Source organism: Schistocerca serialis, chromosome 3, assembly GCF_023864345.2.
Source record: "Schistocerca serialis cubense isolate TAMUIC-IGC-003099 chromosome 3, iqSchSeri2.2, whole genome shotgun sequence".
Lineage (NCBI taxonomy): Eukaryota > Metazoa > Arthropoda > Insecta > Orthoptera > Acrididae > Schistocerca > Schistocerca serialis.
This window is the reverse complement of record NC_064640.1, coordinates 1,001,444,136-1,001,469,983: the sequence shown is the minus strand read 5'-3', so window position 1 is coordinate 1,001,469,983 and position 25,848 is coordinate 1,001,444,136. Positions and strand designations below refer to the sequence as shown.

The following is a 25,848-nucleotide window of genomic DNA, read 5'->3' as shown; positions in this document are numbered from 1 at the left end:
CTCGAACGAACTAAACTAACCCACTGACCCTCCGCGCCGCGGCGGTTATCTAAATACTGGCGGCCGGAGGGTGTTGGCGGTGCTTTTCCAGCGTGGCTGTCATTGGCCTCCATCGATACTATCGTAACCTCTATGCCGCATGGTGTGCTGACGCCAGCGTATGCCAACACAAAACTGAATGTCAAAATCTGCGATAATGATACAAGCTGAAGAAATGAATTAAAATTTGTGCCACAGCTACAAGATTTAATTCATTTCTTCAGTTTCTATTATTATCGTAGATAAAGTTTTGACTCATATGTTTCACGGAAAATTGAATTACATCTGTTGCATGTCAAAAGTTTTAGAGACTGAAAGATAGATTGCAGCTCTTTTCCACCAGATGCATAACTCTGTTGTGTGTCTCTTCGATACTATCCCATAAATTTCAGCAAGGTGCTGCCGACCTTAAGGCGTCTACTGTGTGGAATGGACTAAGCGAACATGCAGTACTCATTCGACAGGCAGGTATAAATAAAAGTTGGCCTATTTCACTTATTCAGCAGCGTGACAGATGTTTTCAAGTAAGCTCGTGGGACGGTCACCTTGCATGTTGCCGTTAATATAGGATGGCTAGAATAAACCTGGCAGAATAAATGTTTATTATGTTTAGTGGCAACGAAATGTACACTACAAGGAGAACATTATAAAAATACCCGAAACGAGTACGAACACTTGAGAACGCTAATATAGTGGAAGATAGAGCACAGAAAGGTACGGCATAATATCAACTCCAGTTACTGTGCAAGTCGATGTAGAAAGATCGCCGCGTCAGTACATTATCAAAACGACGAATGTTTTAATCCTGATAAGCTTTTTGTTATGATTATCGGTTAAAGCTGTCTGACCATCTGAATCTTCTGTAGGTGATTTCTGAATGGGATGGGACCCGAACATGAGAATTCTCAGCTTTTCATTTCTTCAAATGACGTCTAGTTCGACCAGTTCAAGCAAGTGAACTCGAGTCATTATACCATTGAAAAATGTTTGTATTGTTGTCAAGTGCGACCTTTATTTTACCCGTTATTTTAAGTAAACTGGAAAGTAGAATTGGGGGGGGGGGGGGGGTAGATTTTCAGCTGTCGTCCTCTTATTTTTTTCGTCACGAGCCACTGCAAAGACTTACTGTCACGATCACCCAATACAAATTTCGTCTGCGTTGTGACATAACGGATGATGTTTTTCCGCTTTCCCTGTGTGCGGTGTAAATCTTCGACGCGGTGTCTATCGAAAAACCAAACACTTCGTCTACCGTGGTTACAGAGGCACCCACCAAACGAGCACCAACAATTTCCTTACTTCCGGATTCACTTAGCTCCGTTAATATGCAATCAAAACCACACGGAGCACTCTTCTGACTACAACTGACAGATGCAATGTATTGGAAGCCATCGTAAAGGTCAGCTACAACAGCGCCACTTGCTCACTTTGGTAGCATCTGCATTTATATTCACGCATGCATTTCTCGCGGTGTTTAAATATAATTATTTAACCCCTGTATGCACCTATACATGTGATAGTTGTACCCGTACCTACTATTGTTGTGTGAAACTCTCGGTTGGAAGTCCATCAGATATTGCTTTTCTCTCACGCTGATGTCTAGATTATAACATGCTGCTAACATAACAACATTTGATGTGACGAACCTTCATAATGCCTACATAATTGATAAATAATAAAATATGGATTGTATTTGAAACTAAAAGAACAGCTTATGCAGGAAACTGACTTCCTTTAAGAAATGTTACAGGATAACAGGACGAAAGTAACTACGTTTTCGTCTAGTGATCTTAATTCTAAGATCCGCATTTTGGCGTATTTGATGTATGGATACTTGTCGTTCTGTCGGAACGAAGGAAAGAAAGAAAGAAAGAAAGAAAGAAAAGAAGAAAAAGGCGAATGGAGGTTAACATCCCGTCGAGACGAAGTGTAAACTTGAACAGAACAACGAAGCACCAGGAAATTGGACACGTCTTTTCTAAAAAGCCTTTCCAGCTATCATCTTAATCGATTATGGGAAACAGGGCAACCCTAAATCTTAAACTGAGGACGGGGATCTGAATCCTGCTCCTCTCGACTGCAGTTATATTGAAGGAGTAAGGTAAAATTAGCTGATATTTTTTCTGCCCAACGTACCTCGGATCCACGTCTTCCTAATTAAGTGAAGACTTCGATTTATGAACACCAATGGAGTAACTCGCCAGCACGCAGACCTAAGAGAATATGCACTTAACACGCAGGACCCAGCAGGTTTGGTAGCAGTCTGTTCTTATTTCTAGTGAGCTCTCGTTCAAATGCTTGTTTGTCTGAAGTTGTCATGATTCGCATACACATGGTAATTTCGTTTCTTTACATGCGCTTCGTTTTCGCGGGATTTTACCCGAATAATCACGATTTCCTGATATTCTTGGGACAATACTTACGTTTGTGTGACTTGCATCTATTTTTCATCGCGAACACGTGAAAGCCACCACTGCCTTTTATAATCCAATTTGAGAACATAGCAAGTTATGACTCAGGCATTAAAACCTTGAAAATATTGCAGCCAAGGTCTTCAGCACACTAATACAACCTTTGAGTGTAAATCATCTCTCCTTGTCAGTAACATGCGTGCAATGATGATGAAACTACATCCTGCTTGTCTTAATGCCTAACGCAAGAAAATCATTCACTGAAATGCAATGTCTCGATGTATTCACTACTGCAGCATGTGTCTTGAATTTCTCTACTATTCGAACTTAATTTGTTTGATGGAAAATTGTCTATTAAAGAAAAAATCCTATGTCCACTGAAAGTAATTTTGTTTTAAGTTCGTTGTGCTCGCACCTACTATTTGTATGAGCAAAGGTTACATGAGCATGAGTATCAACGAGCATGAAATAATAACTTCAGGAGGAAAATCATTCGTGAGAGATTTTAAATTAACTTCAATTAGTATTTAGACAGCAGACGAAAATTAATGAACAGTGGATACAAATATCCTCTTATTGATCACGTTGTGTTCAGTGGAAAAGTTTCACAAAAAGCAGAAAAATAGCTCCATATGCTTTACAATCCCCGTAATATCATCTGGGGTGTAGAAAATCCTTGGATGAATCACGGAAAAATATATATTGATCCTCCATGTGTTCAGATACACCGTCTGAACAAAGACCTGAACAGCAGCACCTGAAAAATTACGTAATATGGAATGACGCCAATGCAGTGCAAGCGAGCAACGATCTTACCAATAATCCTAGTAATTACCCAGGTAAATCACAAGACAAAATTCTGAATTTCACAAATCGTCAGCGGGCAGTACGTTGTCAACTGCATCCTGCGCAGACCAAGCGTCTTGGAAGACTAGTTTTTTGTCCAGGCACACGCTGCTCTGACTAGCAACCTGAATGGTTCACAAAGCATAGCTCTCGAAGTGCTACAGAAAGACATGCTTCTCTCTACTCATCCAAAAATAAGACTTCCCTAGCAGACGAAAGTATGACTATAAAGTCTTTGAATCATATGAGTGGTCCGCATCGCGTACATTGATTCATAACATGAAAGACGGTTATAACAGACTGCTCTGAAACTTATTTAGTAATTAACATAGCTGTGGACATCACTGGGTGCACAGCCAATGTCGATGTACTGTCACTGGTCCCTATTGATAATGTGGCTAAGATTCAAGTAATCTTAACGAGTTTGCCTTCGCAGCTACCACATCGCTTACAACAAAGCAAGGTCCTTCTGACCTCAGTCTTAGCAGCTAGAATTAAGATAGCCACTCATGAAGCAATCCGAGCTGACAGCATCTATCTGTTCAATATATCATTGCAGCGTGCCAATCATGATGCAGCTTTCTGCAACAGTGAAAACTGTAGATTAACAAAAAGTGGAGATCACCCAAGTTGTTTTACCTGAACTAGCTACGAAATTTATCAGGTGAAATGGAAGGTGAAGGTGAAACAACATCTCTCGGATATAGGAGTGTCACGGGAGCCTCAGATAGACAACACCCACCTATGTAAGGCAAGAGAAAATGCACAATGTCGTAGTTGTCGTAGGTATGGTAGATATCTCAAATAACAAAAATACCATAAATCCATTAGAACAGGTAATCACTTGTGTGTTAATTCTAGAATAAGAAACAAAAATGTCTTGTCAACGTCCGCGCGGATCCCCCCGTCGGTGGTTCGAGTACACTCTCGGGCATGGGTGTGTATGTTGCCCTTAGTGTAAGTTAGTTTAAGTTAGATTAAATAGTGTGTAAGCTTAGGGACCGATGACCTAAGCAGTTTGGTCCCATAAGACCTTACTACAAATTTCCAATTTTTTTTCCACTCATCTGCAGAACAAACAAGTCTTTTTTTCTTAAAAATAGATGGTAGAGACTAAACGCTGACTATAAAAAGTTGTATTTAGTTTCACAAACCACTTACCTACAAGAGATATCAATGCTGGGAACATTTCCAAAATTAGATAGCTGGTAGTTATAGCTTTCTATTGTTCCTTTGTCTGCTACTCTACCAATCAAAGCATTGGAAAAATTGGCAGAAGGTGGCACAAAAAAGTCACAGATTCTCCAAAAGGTTTATTTACAAAAGTAAGAAACACTGTTCTTCTACTCCGACGAATAACAATGGAGGTACAAGATTTTCAAGTTGAAAGTCACCGGATAAAGGCCGCACTTTAGAAAAAAGATTTGCCACGGGAATGAAAATGCTCAGTCTCGCTGAGACCGTCTCGAAGCAAAATTCAACTAAGAGTTTAAGTTCTTCCGTCTTGGTACGTTCTTTCGTCTATGTATGTAGTTAAAGTTCCCTTGGAACAGTCTACAGTCAATGTACTTCAAAAACAGTTTAAGCAAGATTTTAAGACATCCACAACCACGAAAACAGGCGGTCGGTGGCGTGGCAGCGTCGCAGTGGCAGCTGACGGTGGCTGAGACAGTGTAGAGCTCCCAACTGGAGCCCTGGCTCGGAGTGAACTGCACCGGCATAAATACCTTCCAGCGGTAGGATATAATGAGATATGTTTCGGCCACGTGGCTCGCGGAATAAAGTAGGTACCCCACGACCAGTGACCTCTGGTGGTGCAGCGAGAACCGCAAAGTGTAACACCAGGAAATCTCCGGTGAGAGTTGGTTGCCTGGCAAGCGGGCAACCCCCAACGCTTGGATGTATGATGTGTTGTAGGCCTTGCAGATATAACGTCGCGATATGTCAGGATTCAACCGACGTAACTAGCCACGAATTAACCTGCAAGAAAAGCGGTAGATCTATACTCAAATTTAGAATTTCGGATTGAAAATAAATACGGGAAGTCATGCATACGCGTTCTTCTGTCCAAAAACTAAGAAAAGAAAGTTAACCACCAAAAGAATCTTCCATATTTGCAGTAGAAACATATGCAGTTGTAGAGACCAATATATACAAAATATTCTTAAAAGTGTACGAAGCAGTAGTAAACACAAACACGAAAATAATAAACTCTGACTCAAACGTGTTGTGAAATCCGTTTGAGGTAGAAACTGTGCTAGAAATACACGTAAATTTGCTGTGGATCGAGTAGGAAGAAGAAAAAAGTATCGTAGAAGTAATTTGAGTTGAGCCTCAGATTAGTAATTAATGTGGACAAAATAGCGAAAAATGCAATTAGGAGGATAATAGAATGAGCATACAGTTCTCATACCTTTTGTAAATCGAACGATAAACAATCTTTTCATGGCGGAGAGAAAGTACGGAAAATTAGGGGGAAGCAGCTATGCACGTTTGCAAAGAGACACGATCTGTGCGTCCTAATAAAACTATGCTTAACAGAATCCGACAATCGTATCATCCTATGGTCGAATGCTGCTTCTTCTTCGCACACTTGCATCAAGTCAGCGTTTTTCACACACATAGCTGTTAACGCGACTGGCGATGTAAATTAAATTCTGTTGCAATGGGAACGTTATGAGAGAAGCTGGGCTATAAATGTAAAGCAGATGGCCAATGTCTAACGCTTTGCACTATCTGAAAAGATGGCGATTCAGCCAGGACTTCATATGATGTACGTAGTTACAAAAATTCGAAAGGAAACAGATACTGAGTTCCATGAAAAGAAACTTCAAATAAAAAGCACATGCTGTCGATTAAGCGTTCGACAGGAAGAGGAAAAGAATATTATATTTACGTTATGAATGAAAACACCCTCAATTCTACAATATTTACTATTTATTTCACAAACCGGTTTTCGGCTGTTACGCCATCAGGTACAAAGGCAACTGAAATAAATAGTAAATATTGTAGAATACTACACCAGTGTGGTGTACGTTTTCATTCATAACGTATAAAATGTTCTACCAGGAACCGACGGAACAATCAATCAGTGCAATATTGGATTTACCCTCCCCTGGAATAAATTGTTCAACAGCTAACGGATTACCTTAAAACTCCCACGGTAGATATCCATCAGGCCTCCGAAATAATCATTACACAGCACCTACGTTAATCAAAGTGACTCACGACGTCAATAACGTCATGGACAGACGTGAAGCGTCCATTTTTATATTGCCTGACTTCAGGAAGGCTTTTGATACTGTTGATTTCGATATATTACTTATTAAAATGAAACAGTTGTCTTCCTCAAATAATGCATTGCTGCTGTTCGACAGCAATCTCAAAAAGAAAAGGTCAACGAGTGATCTATGCGCCGAAGTCATCACGAAAACAAATGCCCTCTGGAGTCCGCCACGGTCCAGTCCATGCTCCATTGCATTTCTCGCTGTACTTCAATGATATTTCATGTGTGCTTCATTCTTGTAACTACCACTTACATGCTGATGATGTCCAATTGTACGTCAGTACCAACCCTACGAACGTACCTGCTGTCGGATCACATTTGAATGACGATCTTTATTCAGTATCACGATGGACACAAAAAGTGTGTAAGGGGAAATTTTAAGTAGACTAGGGAGGAAGTGAGAATTTGGGTCGAGGGGGAAGGCGTGCCAGGGTAATCTGTGGAGTTGTGCAACCGTTGTGCCAAGATGGCTATCTCTATGAGACCAGTAGAGTCTCTGAAATTGTGTCATGTTATTCTTAAACAAAACCCTAAGAAGTTACTGGTCGTACTCATCTAACACTGAAAGCTGATCGGCGTATATTTCCGTGAAACAGTTCTTCCAATGTTTCTGAATGGTATCCAATTACCGCTCCAGTACACAATAAAAGAAAATTTCTGGCAGATTAAAACTGTGTGTTGGACCCGGTCTCGGAGCCAAGACCTGTGCCTTTCACGGAGAAGAACTCTACCGACTGGGAAACCGAAGCACGAGTCACGATCTTTCCTCACAGCTTTACTTTCGCCAGTGCGTCATCTTCTACTTTCTCATTCTGGACACAGTAAAAGATCTTCTCTGAAAATCTGATCTGGAAAGAACAAACTTTTACAGCACGTAGAAAATCTCTCTCCTGCGTACATGCACACCAGAAATGTAGAAAACTGTCCCCACCTCAGACTACCAAAATCAGTCCAGTATTTAATGCTACCAAATCTTTACTACCGTGATGTAGTTCAACACGCCAAAAACGGTGAAAACTTCAAATAACTCGAGCTAGCTATGAGTACTTGCATAAGGTATGAGTGAACATGGTTGTATAAGCGCATTAGTACTTCCTTACTCATTCAGGTTGGATGTGATCGGAGAGGCGGCGAGATTTTCACATGCTCTGTCCATCGATTTCTTAATCACTACTTTCCTCTCCAGAGAGGGGTTTAAAGGGGGTGGGGAGAACTGTACAGGAAGACATACATCCAGCAAATAATTGAGGATGTAAGTTGCAAGTGCTACTCTGAGATAATAAGGTTGGCTCAGCAGAGGAATCTAAAAGCTAAATCTTTTTTCTTCTTCTTCTCCATTTCGTCTATATATCTGCGGAACAACTACCTAGTAACCCGCGTTTTATCCAAAACCACTCCGCCTCTCGGCATAACACAGCTGGTTTATTTCTGCTCAACAGGGAACCAGTATGTTCCGTATCCTGCCTTGCACTCCATCTGCTAATTTACCATATTATTTCTCGCACTTACTCCGATCAGTTAATTTTTTGGTCCATTTTTAATCCTTCTGTACTGTTATCTGACATTTCTGTTAACGTCATTACTCACGTTCGACACGAACGCAATGAGGAAATCACTTAATCCTCGCAATACGAAGAGAGTGGGATGGTAGTTTACGCCCAACTTCTGAATATGCTATAATCTAGTTATGTAATTTATATTTTTAAATTTTAAAAAAATAGTTATTGTTTTTAATGATTTACTTTACCAGATTCCGTAACTGTTTTGGGCTTTTTCATTATAACGTAACCCAAAAACTTAAGTCTTCGTAGTGAATGTGGCTTTTCGCAACAAATGACTGTTTCATTATTTCAGATTCAGGATCCTTCGTACACGTCTATATATATTTAAAAAGTGTGTTACGAATAAAACTCAGCGACATTTAACGAAATCTGTATTCTTATTAAATTTTTGTGGTGGTCGTAAAGTACCCCTCCTCTCTGTGAACACATTACAGAACATACGTCGGTATTTCTAAAATTATGCTAAAAGGCCTTTTCATGCTCTGGATCCTACATATTCATCAGTAACTTTTTAAAAAAGGATGTTGTTAATACAAGTTAACAACAATTAGGGAAATTAGTTTATTTTTTAATTTTTTGTGGTGGGCAGAAAGTCCCCGCCTCACCGTTGGTAGTACGCGTTGTGGAATATGCTTTGCTATTGATAAAGTTTACAATTCTGAACTATCACACATTCATTACTATACATTGTCACTATTATTATTTTATTATTATATTGCTCGTGCATTTGATAAACTGTAGCGTAGACTCACTAAAGGTGTCTCGTTAGATGTAAGAAAGAGCCTGAAGGCCCTCATCTTGTCGGGTGGAATAAATGTATAAATAAGTAAATAAATATTAAGTCCCCGATAACTTTATTGTAAGCCATAAAAGACTTAAGGAAAGTGCGGTGTGTGTGTGCGCAGCGCAGCCGCTGGCGTTCGAAGTGCCGGTGACGACGGAGAGCCTGATCCGGCGGCACCCGCCGCGCCGCCTCAAGCGCCTGGAGGACCAGCAGCTGCCGCTCACCCACCAGCTGCTCGACGAGAAGCAGGCCGAGGCCGAGCAGCGCCGCCACCAGGTCTGCTCTCTTCCTTCACCTCCTCCTGTGCAGGGCCGGCCGTCGACCAGATGTGCAGAAATACCTGATGAACGATCGCCGAACAACACTAGAAGCGGTCACATCCATTAAATGTCAGAGGGAATTCGTTCGGGAGAGAGCAACGAAACTAATTGTACAAAAAGAAGAGACCTGTCAGAGATACGTTGGAACAGCCCTCAGGAAATGTACACTGGACTCGCGTTCGGGAGTACCACAGTTCAAATCCGCCACCGGGCATTCGCAATTAGATTTTCCGCGACTTCCCCAAAATCGAACCAGGCTAACGTCGGGATGATTCATTGGAAAAGGTAAGGCCGACTTCCTTCCCCATCCTTGAAAACAGTCCGAGCCTGTGCCCCGTCTGTAACGACCTCGATGTTGACGGGACGTTAAACAATGACCTTCCTTCCTTTCTTCCTCCAGGAAGTGTAGTCCACCCATGAAGGAAGAGGCTAACGAAAACTTCGTTCGACCGCCACTTGGGTATTGTTTATTACACTACTGGCCATTAAAATTGCTACACCAAGAACAAATGCAGATGATAAACGGGTATTCATTGGACAAATATATCATACTAGAACTGACATGTGATTACATTTCCACGCAATTTGGGTGCATAGATCCTGAGAAATCAGTACCCAGAACAACCACCTCTGGCCGTAATAACGGCCTCGATACGCCTGCGCATTGAGTCAAACAGAGCTTGGATGGCGTGTACAGGTACAGCTGCGCGTGCAGCTTCAACACGATACCACAGTTCATGAAGAGTAGTGACTGGCGTATTGTGACGAGCCAGTTGCTCGGCCAACATTGACCAGACGTTTTCAATTGGTAAGAGATCTGGAGAATGTGCTGGCCAGGGCAGCAGTCGAACATTTTCTATATTCAGAAAGGCCCGTACAGGACCTGCTACATGCGGTCGTCCATTATCCTGCTGAAATGTACGGTTTCACAGGGATCGAATGAAGGGTAGAGTCACGAGTCGTAACACATCTGAAATGTAACGTCCACTGTTCAAAGTGACGTCAATGCGAACAAGAGGTGACCGAGACGTGTAACCAATGGCACCCCATATCATCACGCCGGGTGATACGCTAGTATGGCGATGACGAATACACGCTTCCAATGCGCGTTCACCGCAGTGTCGTCAAACAAGGATGCGACCATCATGATGCTGTAAACAGAACCTGGATTCATCCGAAAAAATGACGTTTTGCCATTCGCGCGCCCAGGTTCGTCGTTGAGTACACCATCGCAGGTGCTCCTGTCTGTGATGCACCGTCAAGGGTAACCGCATCCATCGTCTCCGAGCTGATAGTCCATGTTGCTGCAAACGTCGTCGAACTGTTCGTGCAGATGGTTGTTGTCTTCCAAACGTCCCCACCTGTTGACTCAGGGATCGAGACGTGGCTGCACGATCCGTTACAGCCATGCGGATAAGATGCCTGTCATCTCGACTGCTAGTGATACGAGGCCGTTGGGATCCGGCACGGCGTTCCGTATTACCCTCCTGAACCCACCGATTCCATATTCTGCTGACAGTCATTGGATCTCGACAACGCGAGCAGCAATGTCGCAATACGATAAACCGCAATCGCGGTAGGCTACAATCCGACCTTTATCAAAGTCGGAATCGTGATGGTACGCATTTCTCCTCCTTACACGAGGCATCACAACAACGTTTCACCAGGCAACGCCGGTCAACAGCTGTTTGTGTATGAGAAATCGGTTCTCATGTCAGCACGTTGTACGTGTCGTCACCGGCTCCAACCTTGTGCGAATGCTCTGAAAAGCTAATCATTTGCATGTCACAGCTTCTTCTTCCTGTCAGTTAAATTTCGCGTCTGTAGCACGTCATTTTAGTGGTGTAGCAATTTTAATGGCCAATATTGTACTTTGTCACCCTTACTAGACAGTATTTATAGTATAAATGGAGCAAATGCAAAGAAGAGCAGCGCTTATCGTTACAGGCTCGTTTAGTATGCAAGAAAGCGTCACGGAGGTGCTCAGACGACTTGAGTGCCAGCAGATGCACGAGAAAAGTTTTGTTCCACGGAAACATTTACTGTTAAAATTCCGAGAGACTACGTTCCTTGAATAATGATCCAATGTATAGCTTCCTCGTTAAAATCAGAGATTTGAGCTCAAACTGAGGCATACTAACAGTCATCACGCCCGCACAACATTCGAGGTGGGCAGTTGCAGTGGTGCCCTGTGCCGCGCACTATAAGGTTGTTTGTGGAGTGTAGATGTCAAAGTAGATGTAGATGTAACTGTACGTACATTGTGATTCGGCACACAGGCGCCCAGTGTCGAGGCCAGAGGTGCAAGGAATTTTCTCATTTTGCCATTAAAGAAAGAAAGAACGAAAGAAAATGAGAGACGCAGGGGAAAGAGAAATGCTAAAATACTGACGCGATTGGCTCGGAACATCAGAGTGCAAACGTATTTCTATATATTCGTTTTCAGTTACATGGCTTCGGTGGGAATGCCTTGTCGGAAGATGTTATTAAACGTGATGACGCCTTCTAACTGTATGAGACGTAGGAGTCGGTGATTTCGTTACAGAGAGGACCAGTTACGATTGATTTTATCAGTTAGACCATCAGATATTAGCTGCGCCGACCTGTCATTCGACGCAGGGTGTGCATGCAATAACACCTTTACGAAAGCGCCTTCGCGCCACAGGTAGAGCAGTAATCGACAGAGGACTGTCATGTACAACAGTGTGCATGCACGACCGCGACAATTTTTGTATAAGCCCAACGACGTACACCAGTAATCTCGAGTGGAAAACTCCTCTGGAGATTGCTGCCAGCGATACATCGTGGCATAAAGTCGTCTTAGTCCAGTAGAAGTCCAGAAACCTCATGAATTATTCACTATTCCGTGAGAACTTCAGTATACACATCAGCGTACTTGTTTACGTAGATTTCCCATACGTGAGTTAAGAAATTATGAGTGCAGCACTGTATGATTAGTGAAAACGATAATGGCTTCCTTCTAATGTGGTGTACGATTACTGTCAGAGAAACATAAATGTTTAGGAATTTAAGGGTAGTATCGATACGCTAGATATTCTAAGTACATCATTTGGATTTTATTAACGTTTACGAAATGTGAGGAGTCATGACTTTTGTGATTCAGATTCGAGCGAATGTCGGGAACGACGCGACAAAAACGTGATGAGTCACGACCGACTTGTTTGCTGCTGCCAGCAGAAAACTGCCGAGTGGGAACAGAAAAGACACCAACGAGGAAATGAAAAAGTGGAGACGGAACTGCAGATAAGAAAAGTCCAACATCTCAACCGGACTGAGAACCTGAATCGTAGGAGACCAAGTACCAACAGTGCATTATTACAAGACTACAGCGAAACGGATAAATCATTAGTAGGGGATAATCACCGATTTTTTCCAAATTTGTGATATGTTCAGGGCTTGGGTATAAATGAAAGCCACAGAAGTGGGAGCTCCAAATGGTCAAGCGTTTAGTAAATATAAAATTTCTGGAGTGGGTCAGGTGAGCTATGATCCATGCGCGTTAGAATAGTTTCCAGGCAGCGGTTGGAGCAGTGGAAAGGGTACAAAACCGTAATCAGAGGACCGTGGGGTGCAGAAACTTCCCTTTTATTTTCAATTTTTTCCTTACTTGCACGGCAAATATACCAAAATAATGGCCAGTGTAGTGTATTTATTCATTTCCATAAAAGGCATGAAAAGAAAAGATAAAAGAAAATCTGGGACCGAGGATTCCAAAAACGGTGGATGAGTACGCGGAAAAATATACCAGTGTCGTCATTACTTCATCCAAATGCGGAAAACTGACAACACCACAATACAATTTTTTTTTTTTGATAGACGATATGCAGCCGTACATACAGATGAAAATGGGGAAAACTGACAACACCATTATACAAATTTCTTTTGACTGTATTACGCACAGTACAAATTTTACTATTATTGACTTGTGACGGAGCAAACAAATCATATGAATACGACGAGATTTTTCAGCATAAGGGACTGCCATCGTGCAGTAGTAAAGTAATTCCTCTCATATGCACTCCGATTGTGCAACCCTGCAACATCTGTTCGTATCGTCAGGTAAATAATTTCATCAAAAAGCTTCAATATTGCTCTCACCTCCTAGAGAGAGAAAAAAAATCGTATCCCAAGAGATCAAGACTGCAACAAGATACATTCCATTGTACCTCGTCATCTGTCCTCGCCTATATTTGGCGGAATGATGCAATATGTGTGGTTTACTGCCAAATTGAGCGATGACAGAGAACTGTTTATGAATTTAAAATATTCGTATGCTTGTTTTTCTATATAAAATTTTAAATAGCCACGTAATTGTAAAAATGCGATGTTTATAACGCGGGCTTGATGACTGGGAAAATTACTGCTACCCTGGTTTTACAATGAACATCACACCAGCACGAGTAAGCCATAAACTGCAAAATAATAAAAGTATCTAGTACGAAGTTCTAGCGAACTCCATACGATCTCCTTCTTGAAATTTCTTTGCAATCCCAAATTTTCCTTTCCTTTTCCTTTTCATGCCTTATATGAAAATATTCATAAATAAAATAACGTGAGCATTATTTCGGTTTGTTTACACTGTAACGTAAAAACAGAAAATAAAAAAGTTTGCGCATAGAGACTCGACTTAACGACACTCGCATCACCGTTCTGTGTGCTTTCCGCTGCACCATCCGCTGCCAGATACTTACGGTAAGACAAGTGCCTCATACGTCGCCCGACCCGTGCCAAAATGCTATTTTTCGAAACGATTCGCCATCTACAGCTCCAACTGCTGTCATTTTCATTTTCTGGCCAAACCGTGCGTATACCATTAACTTGGAGGAAATCGGTGATGACGGGCAGACGCGGACCCCTTCTGAGTCCCATACTGCTGCACTGTGGCGGGGAGCCGAGATCCAATACCATGCCCTCCAGCGGGTTTTCAGAGATATACCAGATCCCTCCCCACGAAATGGGTACGTATGGATGGAAGTATCCTCGAACACATTTTGGAAGGTACGGTTGGTGTTCCAGCACTTAATCGCACCGGATGGTGGCAGGAACTGGGAACGTCCGGCACTGTGCCGGACGAAACGATGTGGGTGTTGTCGGTTGTGGTTGAGGAGGCTCTGTGAAGATCTCTATCTCCACGTCTGTTTTCAATGAAACTGCCTCTAGTTTTCGTGATTGCAAAGCTATATCTCTGCGGCTGCAGGACTCGCAATGGTGGGCTTCCTAGTTCAGAGTGTACCACTGGCGGTGGTGCAGTTGGTATGCTTTGGCCGATTTGGTTTGTATGATGACGCTCGAAATCCTTCAATGTGGTGACCAACACTAACGTGTCGCACATGGGTATTAACCACTGTTGCTGACGTCCACTTGCCTTTCTCTGTATACAAGCATGCTCCCACTGCCGATCTCGATGAGTGTCACCCCAAGTGCCTGCTCCCAGAGTCCTGGGGCTAGCAAGGCGGTCGACGAGCATTCGCAGCTGTCTACGTACTCAGGAACAGTGTAAGTGGTGCTGTTGTACTGGTGGTTTCCACTGCTTTCACATTTGCTGCTTAAGTACCCACACCAACACCCTGCATCGCCATTGGAACATGGGTGAAATTACCGACTAAAAAGGGGTTTTTGGGTGTTTCTTGTGCAGAATTATCTGTTTCCGTTGATGGGGGCCCATTTGCCCTCTACTATCGTTCAGGGAAGCCCTTTTATTGCTAGAATTTTGATTAGTGTGTTAATTGTCGCTTCAGTTGTGTTCGATGTTATGCACACACTACATTCTGACATTTCGAATAGGTGTCTACGAATATTAGCCACACGGAGCCCAGAAATAGGTCTGAAAAGTCAAAATGAATGCGTTTCAGAGATTGACATGGGGTGGGCGAAAGACTGAGGTAGTGCTGCTTCAGGTCGGGTGGAGCCTGAAGAGCTGCCCACATGGCTACTATGTGTCCCTGTTCAGGCTTAGTTAGTAAGCATACCATCTCACTAGGACTTTCAAATGGTTCAAATGGTTGAAATGTCTGTGAGCACTATGGGACTTAATAGCTGAGGTCATCAGTCCCCTAGAACTTAGAACTACTTAAACCTAATTAACCTAAGGACATCACACACATCCATGCCCGAGGCAGGATTCGAACCTTCGACCGTAGCGGTTGCGCCGTTCCACACTGAAGCGCCGGCGCTAGGACTTTCGTTTGTGATATTCGGCAGTGACCAAAATGAAGTTCTTGTAAAAGCTGTGGCCACAGTGTGGCCAGGATGGCGAGATCATTTGTTTCCGGCCCAGCGTCAATTAAGACATCGTTGATGACTGATTAACAATGGTAGATGTGGAGCCAGGTCTGGAGCCTTTGTTTTTATTTTATGAAATGTATGTGGGCTACCCATTGAGCACATAGCGCACGATTAGTCGAAATATCGAGCCATGACGCGTGTCTACAGCTATTCGTACTGCCATTATGAGAAATTCTTCCAACGTCTGTCTCCTTTCAGCATGTATGTGTCAACATAATATTTCCTTCTGGTCAAAGGCTTGGTCTGGTCACAAGGGAAAGCGAAGTTAATCGTCATTATTTTCGTGTCGCTCTGTTCGCTTGCACTTAGTTGCATAATTGTAGGAGCTCAGGAAATGTACGAAACGTTGGAGGTACTGTGCTGTTCGTTCTAGAAGACTGAACCATGGCCCAGACAGCACTACCAACGGTTGTGGCCCTTGACTAAAGTGAGCTTATTTACGAGTAGGTAAACACGGAAATCCTCAGTTGCAAATACAATCGCTAGTTTCCCATTTTCTATCTGTGAGTAGTTCTTCTATGCGGATGTTAAGGTTTCTAATGCGTAGACGGGTTGCCTATCACTTTCATCTTTGCTGTGTCAGCACCAAATGTGTGTGAAATCTTATGGTACTTAACTGCTAAGGCCATCAGTCCCTAAGCTTACACACTACTTAACCTAACTTATCCTAAAGACAAACACACACACCCACCAGCCGCACAGTCCATGACTGCAGCGCCCTTGACCGCCCGGATAATCCCGCGCGGCTGTCAGCACTACACCGGTGCCATATGGAGAGAGATGTGTAACGAGAACCTGAGGACACGATGGTTAAGTTGCTCCGAGGCAGGGGGACGAGTGCAGTATAACCGTAAACTGCGTGAAGGTATGCTCATGGGCGCGGGCACAGAACAGCTTCCTTACATGACTGCCGATTTAGGATAGGTTTGGGGGGAGGAAATTAGAATAATAATTTACTTTTCGTAAAAAAGCTGGGAGCTCCTTTAAGTTTTGGGGGCGGTGTAGAGAGTCGCTGGCTGTGACGCGATCCGTGGGCTGGATCCCTTCTTTGTTGAGAGAGTGTCAGAGGTATTCCGCTGGTTCCTGAAAAACTGGAATTTGTCTTAGCGGAATTTCAGCCCTGCGTCGCTTAACATAGTAAATAGTGTGCAAAGATATCGCATGTGTTCCTGATGCTATCAGTTACGACAATTAAGTCGTCTACATAGTTATTGCAACCGAGGATGGGCATGGTAAATTGTTCCATGTATCCCTGGAAGATTTCAGGGGAAGAATAAATCACAAAAGGCAAGTGCTTGTATTTGTACAAGCCGAAAGGAGTGTAGATAACTACGCTGTTTTGCGACTCCTCATTCAGCGATAATTGCAAATATGCATCGGCAATGCCGTTCGTAGAAAAATATTCTCCAACGACAAGCAATGTGAAGAGGTCTTCTGGATTTATGACAGGCCATTGACTGTTGATGTAAAGTCTCCAAATAGATGGATTTCTTGATAATATTCTTCTCGGGTGTGCAGCCGGGTCATAACGTCATTTTCACACAATATTTCCGCGGTCCAACTGGCCGCCATCTTCAGGTGAGAGTGCTGGTACACGATCTCGCCGGAACTTCTCAGCGCAAGCGGACGTTGGCGCGAAGAGCTTATGTCATTTCAGATGGAGAAAGCTTGACACAATAATTGGACCATCTTAAGGTTGTGTTCAAGCAGAATGGCTATACAGATAAACAGATCCATCGCGCTTTCCAGTTTGGACCTTCGACTGAACCGCCAGAAGATACCTGCAAATCGGTGGCTTTTCTACCCTTTTCTGGGAGCATTTCCTTGAAGATAGGAAGAATTCTAAAAAGATATCGTATCAAAAGTATTCTTCGTCCGCCAGCCAAGATTAGAGTGCTTCTTGGCTCTGTTAAGGATGACTTGGGTTTGAGGAAGCCCGGTGTGTACAACATCCCTTGCCACTGTGGGAATGCTGATATTGGTTAGACAATCCGGACCATTCAGGACCGATGTGTTGAGCACCAGCGGCACGCACGGTTACTTCAACCTGAGAAATCTGAGGAGCACTGTCTCACTGAGGGACATAGAATACTGTATGACGAGACACAAATGGTTGCCCCTGCATCTCACTATTGGGACTGTGTTTTAAAAGAATCCATAGAGATTCGTTTATCTGATAATCTTATTAATAGAGACAAGGGTTACCTTTTAAGTAAGACTTGGAACCTCGTGTTATGAGACATTAAAAAAGAACGGTCTGTGTTTAGATCGTCTGAATAATTTTTAATTTTTGATAACGATATCTCTATTTCGCCTGTTTCCACCAATGGCGGCGTGGTATGTTTACTTGCGCTAGAGGGCAGTTACGGCACCTTCTCGCGCACGCGTTGTGGGCCTTCTGCGGCCTACATATGGGCCGCCGCTTGCGCTGAGAAATCAGTTCCGGTGAGATCGTGTACCAGCACTCTCACCTGAAGATGGCGACCAGTTGGACCCCGGAAATATTGTGCCAAGATGACGTTATGATCCGGCTCCACACCAGAGAAGAATATTATCAATTATTACGCCGGGAAAGCCTTCGTAATCACATCAGATGGATTTCTTGATCACTACCAGGGGCGTGGCCTACGTGATTTTCTCAGCTGGTTTAATCACCATAACCTCCAGCACTCAATACTTGCTGCTTAATGGCTGTCCATAAGGAAACTGAATGGACCATGCTCGATAGAAATAGGGTATCGGTTCTGGTCACAGCAAATACGAGTCTGGAAATCTATGGCGAGCCCCAGGCGAAGTTCGAATTTAGGTGCAAATGCAGCATAGAGGTCGTCAATTTCATGGAAGGGAACAGTGCCAGATATGATCTGAACTTCCTCATTAATGGAGAATCCCAACATCGAAAAGGTATCCCGACAGAAAATGCTTTCGGCTGAGTGACTATTGACAACAAATAGAGTTGTCAGCCCTTTGGCCTTTTGTGGGCAGCGGCGATTGTGCATTGATCCCGAAGGGGAATTGCATTGCCACCACATCTGCCGACGTATGGAAGGTTAGTGCTAAGTCAGGAGAGCCTGGATGAACATACTTCTGCTGGTTTACTAATTAAACTTTAGCCCCCGTGACCAGTTGGAATAGGATGCCTCTGTTTGCAGTTGTGAACTATATAAATAGTTTGTTGGTGAAAGGAACGTCTGGGAGAAATCAGCCTGAAGTTCATGCACTGTCCCATAATGCATGTGGGGAACTGGCTCTGATTGTCCTGACGGTTTGTGGCAGACTGGTCGGAGATGTCCATCCTTTCCACAGTGGGTGTAATGTGTCGAGAGGTCCAGACACTGCCCGCGCATGTGCCATCAACCAGTGTGGGTATGACGAGATGCGCCGACGGAGTACGACAGGCTGTTCAGTGGCCACTGATATATCTAATATTTATATGAGTTACGACGCCGCCGTGTTGGTAGTAGTTTGCGGGGATTTCACATCCCTGGGGAGCCATGTGGTGTCTGGACCGTTGTTCCTTGTGGTCGGACCATGAAGCGCCCATTTGCAGCTTGGTAATTTCGAAACACTTCCAATGAAGGGTTCTCTAGTTTGAGGATAGACACTTGTGCTTCTGGATCACGAGCCAAATGGACAACTGCACTGTGGTGGCACAGGTGATAGGATGCCTCCTTATATCGTGTCGGAACTCCTTTTGCCCAGCATAGTGCAGCAGCTCGACGTGCCATGGACTCAACAAGTCGTTGGAAGTACTGAGCCCCGCTGCTTCTATAGCCGTCCTTAATTGCGAAAGTGTTGCAGGTGCAGGATTTTGTGCAAGAACTGTCCTCTCGATTATGTCCTATAAATGTTCGATAGGATTCGTTTTCGGCGATCTGGGTAGCAAAATCATTCGATTAAACTGTACACAATATTTTTCAAACCAATCGCAAACATCTATGGACCGCATGGCGCATTGTCATCTATAAAAATTCCGTCGTTGCTTGGGAACATGAAGTCCACGTATGGCTGTTAATGGTCTCCACGTAGCCAAACACAACCATTTCCAGAATGAGATTTTCACTCTGCAGCGGAGTGTGCGCTGATATGAAACTTCCTGGCAGATTAAAACTGTGTGCCCGACCGAGACTCGAACTCGGGACCTTTGCCTTTCGCGGGCAAGTGCTCTACCAACTGAGCTACCAAAGCACGACTCACGGCCGGTACTCAGAGCTTTACTTCTGCCAGTACCTCGTCTCCTACCTTCCAAACTTTACAGAAGCTCTCCTTTCGCAGGAGAGCTTCTGTAAAGTTTGGAAGGTAGGAGACGAGGTACTGGCAGAAGTAAAGCTGTGAGTACCGGCCGTGAGTCGTGCTTTGGTAGCTCAGTTGGTAGAGCACTTGCCAGCGAAAGGCAAAGGTCCCGAGTTCGAGTCTCGGTCGGGCACACAGTTTTAATCTACCAGGAAGTTTCACAACCATTTCCAGTCAGTGAGCGGTTCAATTTGACCAGAGGACCAAGTCCGTTCCATTTAAACACAGTCCACACCACCGTGATGGGGACACCAGCAGCTTTCAAGGTGCCTTCTTGACAGCTTGGGTCCATGGATTTATGAGAACTGCGCCACACTCGAATCCTACCATCAGATATTGCCAACTGAAATCTGGACTCATCTGACTAGGCCACGGTTTTTCAGTCGTTCAGGGTCCAACCGATATGGTCACGAGCCCAGGAGAGGCACTGCAGGCGATGTCGTGCTGTTAACAAAGGCACTCGCGTTGGTCGTCTGCTGCATGGTCCATTAACAGCAAATGGATACGTTCGCCGTACATCCCACGTTAACTTCTGCGGTTATTTCAAGCAGAGTTGCTTGTATGTTAGCACTGACAGCTGTACTAAAACGCCGCTGCCCTCGGTCGTAAAGTGAAGGTCGTTGACCACTGCGTTGCTGAGAGATAATGGCTGAAATTTGGTTTTCTCGGTACGCTGTTGGCACCGTGGATCTCGTTGTGCTGAATTTCTTATCTATTTCCGAAATTGAATGTCTCATGCGTCTAACTTCGACTACCGTTCTGCGATCAAAGTCTGTTAATTGCCGTCGTGGGGCCATAATCACGTCGGAAACCTTTTCACATGAATCGCCTGAGTACAAACCACAGCACCACCAATGCACTGCCGTTATTTACTTTGCGTAGGTGAGACAGGCGCCATCTATGTATGTGCCTATCGCTGTTCCGCGTTTTTTGTCACCTCAGTGTACGTCTCCAAGTAAAGAGTGTGCAAATGAGATTTTGCATTCTGGGTGTAGCACAAGCGAAACCGCCTCGGCGACTTAAAACTCGTTAATCCGTCACACAGTAGCAATAAGTCTGAGCCGGATGTTTGTGGTACTGATGAAATTCGAGTATCGATGCAACCACTTGGAATATTTGACAATAACAATTTGAAAGTGAAGTGCACATTTACTCGAATTTGAGAACCACTGGATTGGAGAGAGGAGCTGACTCCTGAAATAAGAAAAAACGTCTCCAGGGAAGCCCATGACATGAAGAGCGACCGTTCGAGACTGTCATCTGTGACGGGAAAAGCGATGAAGTATTGGTTTTGGCATCATTAAATAGAGGAAACGTAAGTGCGCGTCTCTCCTCCTGGGTAGTGACTACCGACTGTATTGGGTAGGTAACCGGTCTCTCTACTTGTATCTGCACTTCACCCTTCAGAAGCTGAACTTTCTGACGGAGGAACTCATTTTGCTCCTGATATCGTTGCTGCTGTTGCAGGAACTGGTGTTCCAATTACTGCTAAAGTTGCATCTGATGCTGTTCCAGGAGCTTACAACCTTCGCTTTCATCGTACTCTGCTAATATTTTAATTTGTGGCCAGTTATTGCGACCGAATTTCGATCGAATCTCGGGAACGATGCGAGAGAAACCTGATGACGCTGCAGAGACTGGATTGGAGCCGTCAATAGCGAATGTCGAGTGAGAACAGAAAAGATACCATCGAGGAAGCGGACGACTGGAGACAGTATTAAAGATAAAAAGAGTTCAGTGAGTAATCCGGAAAGAGAGAACCAACTGGGCTTTCAAAGCCGCCAGGCTGGGATACAAGAATGACGAGATAAATCAGAACTCCTACCTATGTTGGGAAAATCTCGCTCGGTTGGTCGAATAACCCTCAGTAAGCAGTAAATCAGTTGCGTGCTACGATTTAGACACTGAACTTGTATTAGGGATGAGTGTTTTATATTCCCGTCTGTGAATCTAGAGTTCAGTTTTCTTGTTGTGCCTCTAAACTTTTCAGGTAATTCCGCTGTGATTCAAGTTTGCCACGTACGATTTACTTCCACATTATTGTCTAAATGAATTAGTCTTCCATCCCTAATGATATCCGTATAGGCTACACTATGTGATCAAAAGTCTCCGGACACCTGGTCGAAAATGACTTACAAGTTCGTGGCACCCTCCATCGGTAATGCTGGAATTCAGTATGGTGTTGGCCCACCCTTAGCCTTGATCACAGCTTCCTCTCTCGCAGCCATACGTTCAATCAGGTGCCATGTGCTTGAAGGTTTCTTGGGGAATGGCAGCCCATTCGTCGCGGAGGGCTGCGCTGAGGAGAGGTATCGATGTCGGTCGGTGAGGCATGGCACAAAGTCGGCGTTCCAAAACATCCCAAAAGTGTTCTGTAGGATTCAGGTCAGCACTCTGTGCAGGACAGCCCATTACAGAGACTTTTTTTGTCGCGTAACCACTCTGCCATAGGCGTGTTGAAAGATGCAATCGCCATCCCCGAACTTCTCTTCAACAGTGGGACTCAAGAAGGTGCTTAAAAAATCAATGTAGGCCTGTGCTGTGATAGTGCCACGCAAAACAACAAGAGGTGCAATTCCCCTCGATGAAAAACACGACCACACCATAACACCACCGTCCGCTCCTTACACTAAACGAGGCGACGTTTGGCATTCACCATGAAATCCAAGTTTTCTCGCCTACCACCTAAGTGTCATAGTACTTGCAGTGGGTCCTGATGCAGTTTGGAATTCCTGTGTGATGATCTGGATAGATGTCTGCCTATTAAAGATTACGACCCTCTTCAACTGTCGGCGGTCTCTGTCAGTCAAGAGACGACGTCGGCCTGTACGCTTTTGCGCTCTACCTTTCCCTTCACGTCTGCACTTCACTATCACATCGGAAGTAGTGGAGCTAGGGATGTTTAGGAGTGTGGATTTTCGCGTACAGACGAATGGCACAGGTGACACCCAGTCAGCTGACCACTTTCGAAGTCCGTGAGATCAGCGGAGCACCCCATTCTGCTCTCTCACGATGTCTAAAGACTACTGAGGTCACTGATATGAGTACCTGGCAGTTGGTGGCACCACAATGCACCTAATATGAAAAACGTTTGTTTTTGGTGGTGTCCGGATGATCACATAATGTATGCAGTATCCATTCCACCCTTTCAAAAATGGCTCTGAGCACTATGGGACTTAATATTTCAGGTCACCAGTCCCCTAGACTTAGAACTACTTAAACCTAACTAACCTAAGCACATCACACACATCCATACCCGAGGCAGGATTCGAACCTGCGACCGTAGCAGCAGCGCCTAGAAACGCTCTGCCACAGCGGCCGGTCCATTCCACCCTTTCTTCTATATCCATGAAATAGATGTGATCAAAAGTACTATAGAATACATACAAAGAGAACTATAGCTACATTCCTAGAGTCTTTAAGGTATCTATTTCTTGAATCGTGCTGTGTGTGTTCTGTAGTTAGCTGTACGTGAAAGGTTCGTGATTTACTTTCTGCTTATATTTCATTCGCTGAGAAACCTATTTCACGAGGTGTGGGTTAGTTGGTTGGCAGCATAATCACGTAGGCTGTGGACAAGATTCATGCATGGTAATCGAACCTACATTGGAAGATGAACGAGAACAAGTCCTACTTCATTTTCACCTTCGATTTTTTACCTGCAGGTCTTGTGAAATGTCGTTTCTTATATTTTTCTCGAATTCGACTCAACAGTATATGCCTACGTTACTCGGTTGAAGGAAGAGTGACTACATAACTCGGAAAATGATGATAAAAATGTGAAATTTAAAAAACTAAAATAATTAATGAAACTACAAGAAAATTTTTGATTGTGTATTCAGCTGGATAGCGTATTAGAGCGAGGAACTCAAGTGCAACAAAAAGGATTGCATCACAAGGAAGGCTTTCTAATTGAGTTTATCACTCAAATTTTTCAGTTTTGCAGGAAGCCTGTTGAAGGTGGAACCCGCAAAATAGTCATACCTTCCTGTGCAAATGCTATTCTCGCGGAAATCGTTTTTCTCTGCTGACAGATCAAAAGCTGCCATTTCTTTCAAATGAGTTCATGCTATGAAACTCCTTGCGGGAGTGTTGTACATGGGTGGTCACGTCTTCTACACACAAATAGAGTAGTATCAAACGCGCTGACTCTTACTTTCCAAACATGGCTAGCGATGCCGTAGCTTTTCGCCATTTTCCCCAAAGCTTATGACGACGTTTTAATATTTGCTGCCGGCCGCCGTGGCCGTGCGGTTCTGGGCGATGCAGTCCGGAGCCGCGGGAATGCTACGGTCGCAGGTTCGAATCCTGCCTCGGGCATGGATGTGTGTGATGTCCTTAGGTTAGTTAGGTTTAAGTAGTTCTAAGTTCTAGGGGACTGTTGACCTAAGATGTTACGTCCCATAGTGCTCAGAGCCATTTGAACCAATACTTGCTATCTAGTGAAAGTGCAACTGTAAAGAATTGCCGTAAGTAGAGGTATAGTCTCTTATTTTATATGTCCGCGTTTGCTTCAGCGATCTATTGCAGCTACGAATGTATTCTTCAGTTATCGCATTTTTGGTAGCAGTTGCAGTAATACAGTGGAAATCGTGTGTAATTACGCTGATGGCTTAAAACTTCGTGATCACTGCTTAAAGCAGTTCCCATAAATTATGGGTCTGTGGTTCGTCAGCAGGAAGGCAGTAGCGTCCCAGATGTGCACCATCGGGTTCAGATTAGGCAAATTAATTGACCAAAGCATCAACATGATTTCACTAGCATGCTCCTCAAACCACTGTAGAACGATTCTGACCTCATGGCAACAATAGTTATCTACCTTGAAGATGCCACTGGCGTCGGGCAAGACATAAAGCATGAAGGAATTCAGATGGTCTGTAATAATATTCACGTATTCCATAGCTGCCAAAGTGCTTTCGATTACTAGCACAGGTCTTATGAAAGTCCAAGTGAATGCTCCCCTTAGCGTAATAGTGCCTCCATCGCCTGCGTCTTTGATGCGGTTCTCACTTCGAGCAGTCGTCTGTTTGAAAGACGTGGTAACCGGTCACGATCACTGATCGTGTGTCACAACAAACGTGGTTCATACGACCAGGCGACACTTTTCCACTGATCCACGCTCCAGTCATGATGATCTCTTGCCCACTGTAATCGTAATTGACCATGTCATTGGGTCAACATGGGAAAATGTAGCAGTCGTCCCTGAGGAGCCCCATTTTCAACAATGTGCTGTGAACAGTGTACTCCGAGAGACCTGAAGCTGCACCGGCACTGAACTCTGTCTTCACATCTGCCTCGAGGTCGCCACCTATCTGGCATTAGAGAGCGGACAAGCCTCCGGCCCTCACGTTGTGTGATGAACGGCTGATGTCGAACGTCTTGTCACCATCTTTCCATAAATCGTCACGACAGTAGCACGGGAGCAACCACCCAGCTTCGACGTTACCTAGATGCTCATTCCCAAACTACGGACAATAACGGTTTGTTCTTAGCCGTAGTATCTTCGTGTATTTCTTCATTTGTGGCACGTATCGTCACTGAAATGATTTCTCAGTTGTCTCTGACCCGTTTATATACTTTTCGTACTATGTCACCGCCACCAGTCGCGGCGAACAGTGGTATCAGTGTTTTAGCTCATCAGTGTAAGTTCACTTTTTAGTACGAGGGACGCTCATAAGTAGTGTAACAAATTCTTTTCTCGGCTAATTTCAGTTGAAAAAATGCGGAATTTGTTGTGTTACATTTTGAAATATTCCCGCTTCAGCCCACATAGCTTCATGAAATTCCGATAGGTGGCGGTGCTATACGTAGTCTTCAAAAGGGCCTTTGTAACGGAAATGCGTTCCAAGCACAGAGCTGTCATTGAGCTTCTTTTGGCGGAAAACCAGATCATGCCAGATATTCATAGGTGCTTGCAGAATGTCTACAGAGAGATGGCAGTGAACAAAAGCATTGTGAATCGTTGGGCTAGACGCCTGTCATCATTGCAACAAGGTCGCGC

The 25,848-nt window shown here is 44.0% G+C and overlaps 1 protein-coding gene across 1 annotated transcript in view; it reads left to right on the top strand.

Moving 5' to 3' along the window:
* The window catches only part of LOC126471361 (uncharacterized protein CCDC198-like), a gene marked incomplete at its 5' end in the record, with an annotated part of 95,332 nt that overhangs the window by 17,374 nt on the left and 52,110 nt on the right, over nt 1-25,848 (top strand). Inside the window, one exon of the mRNA XM_050099483.1 lies at nt 9,050-9,204. Coding sequence (XP_049955440.1) covers nt 9,050-9,204 — 155 coding nt within the window. The remainder of the gene's footprint in view (nt 1-9,049; nt 9,205-25,848) is intronic.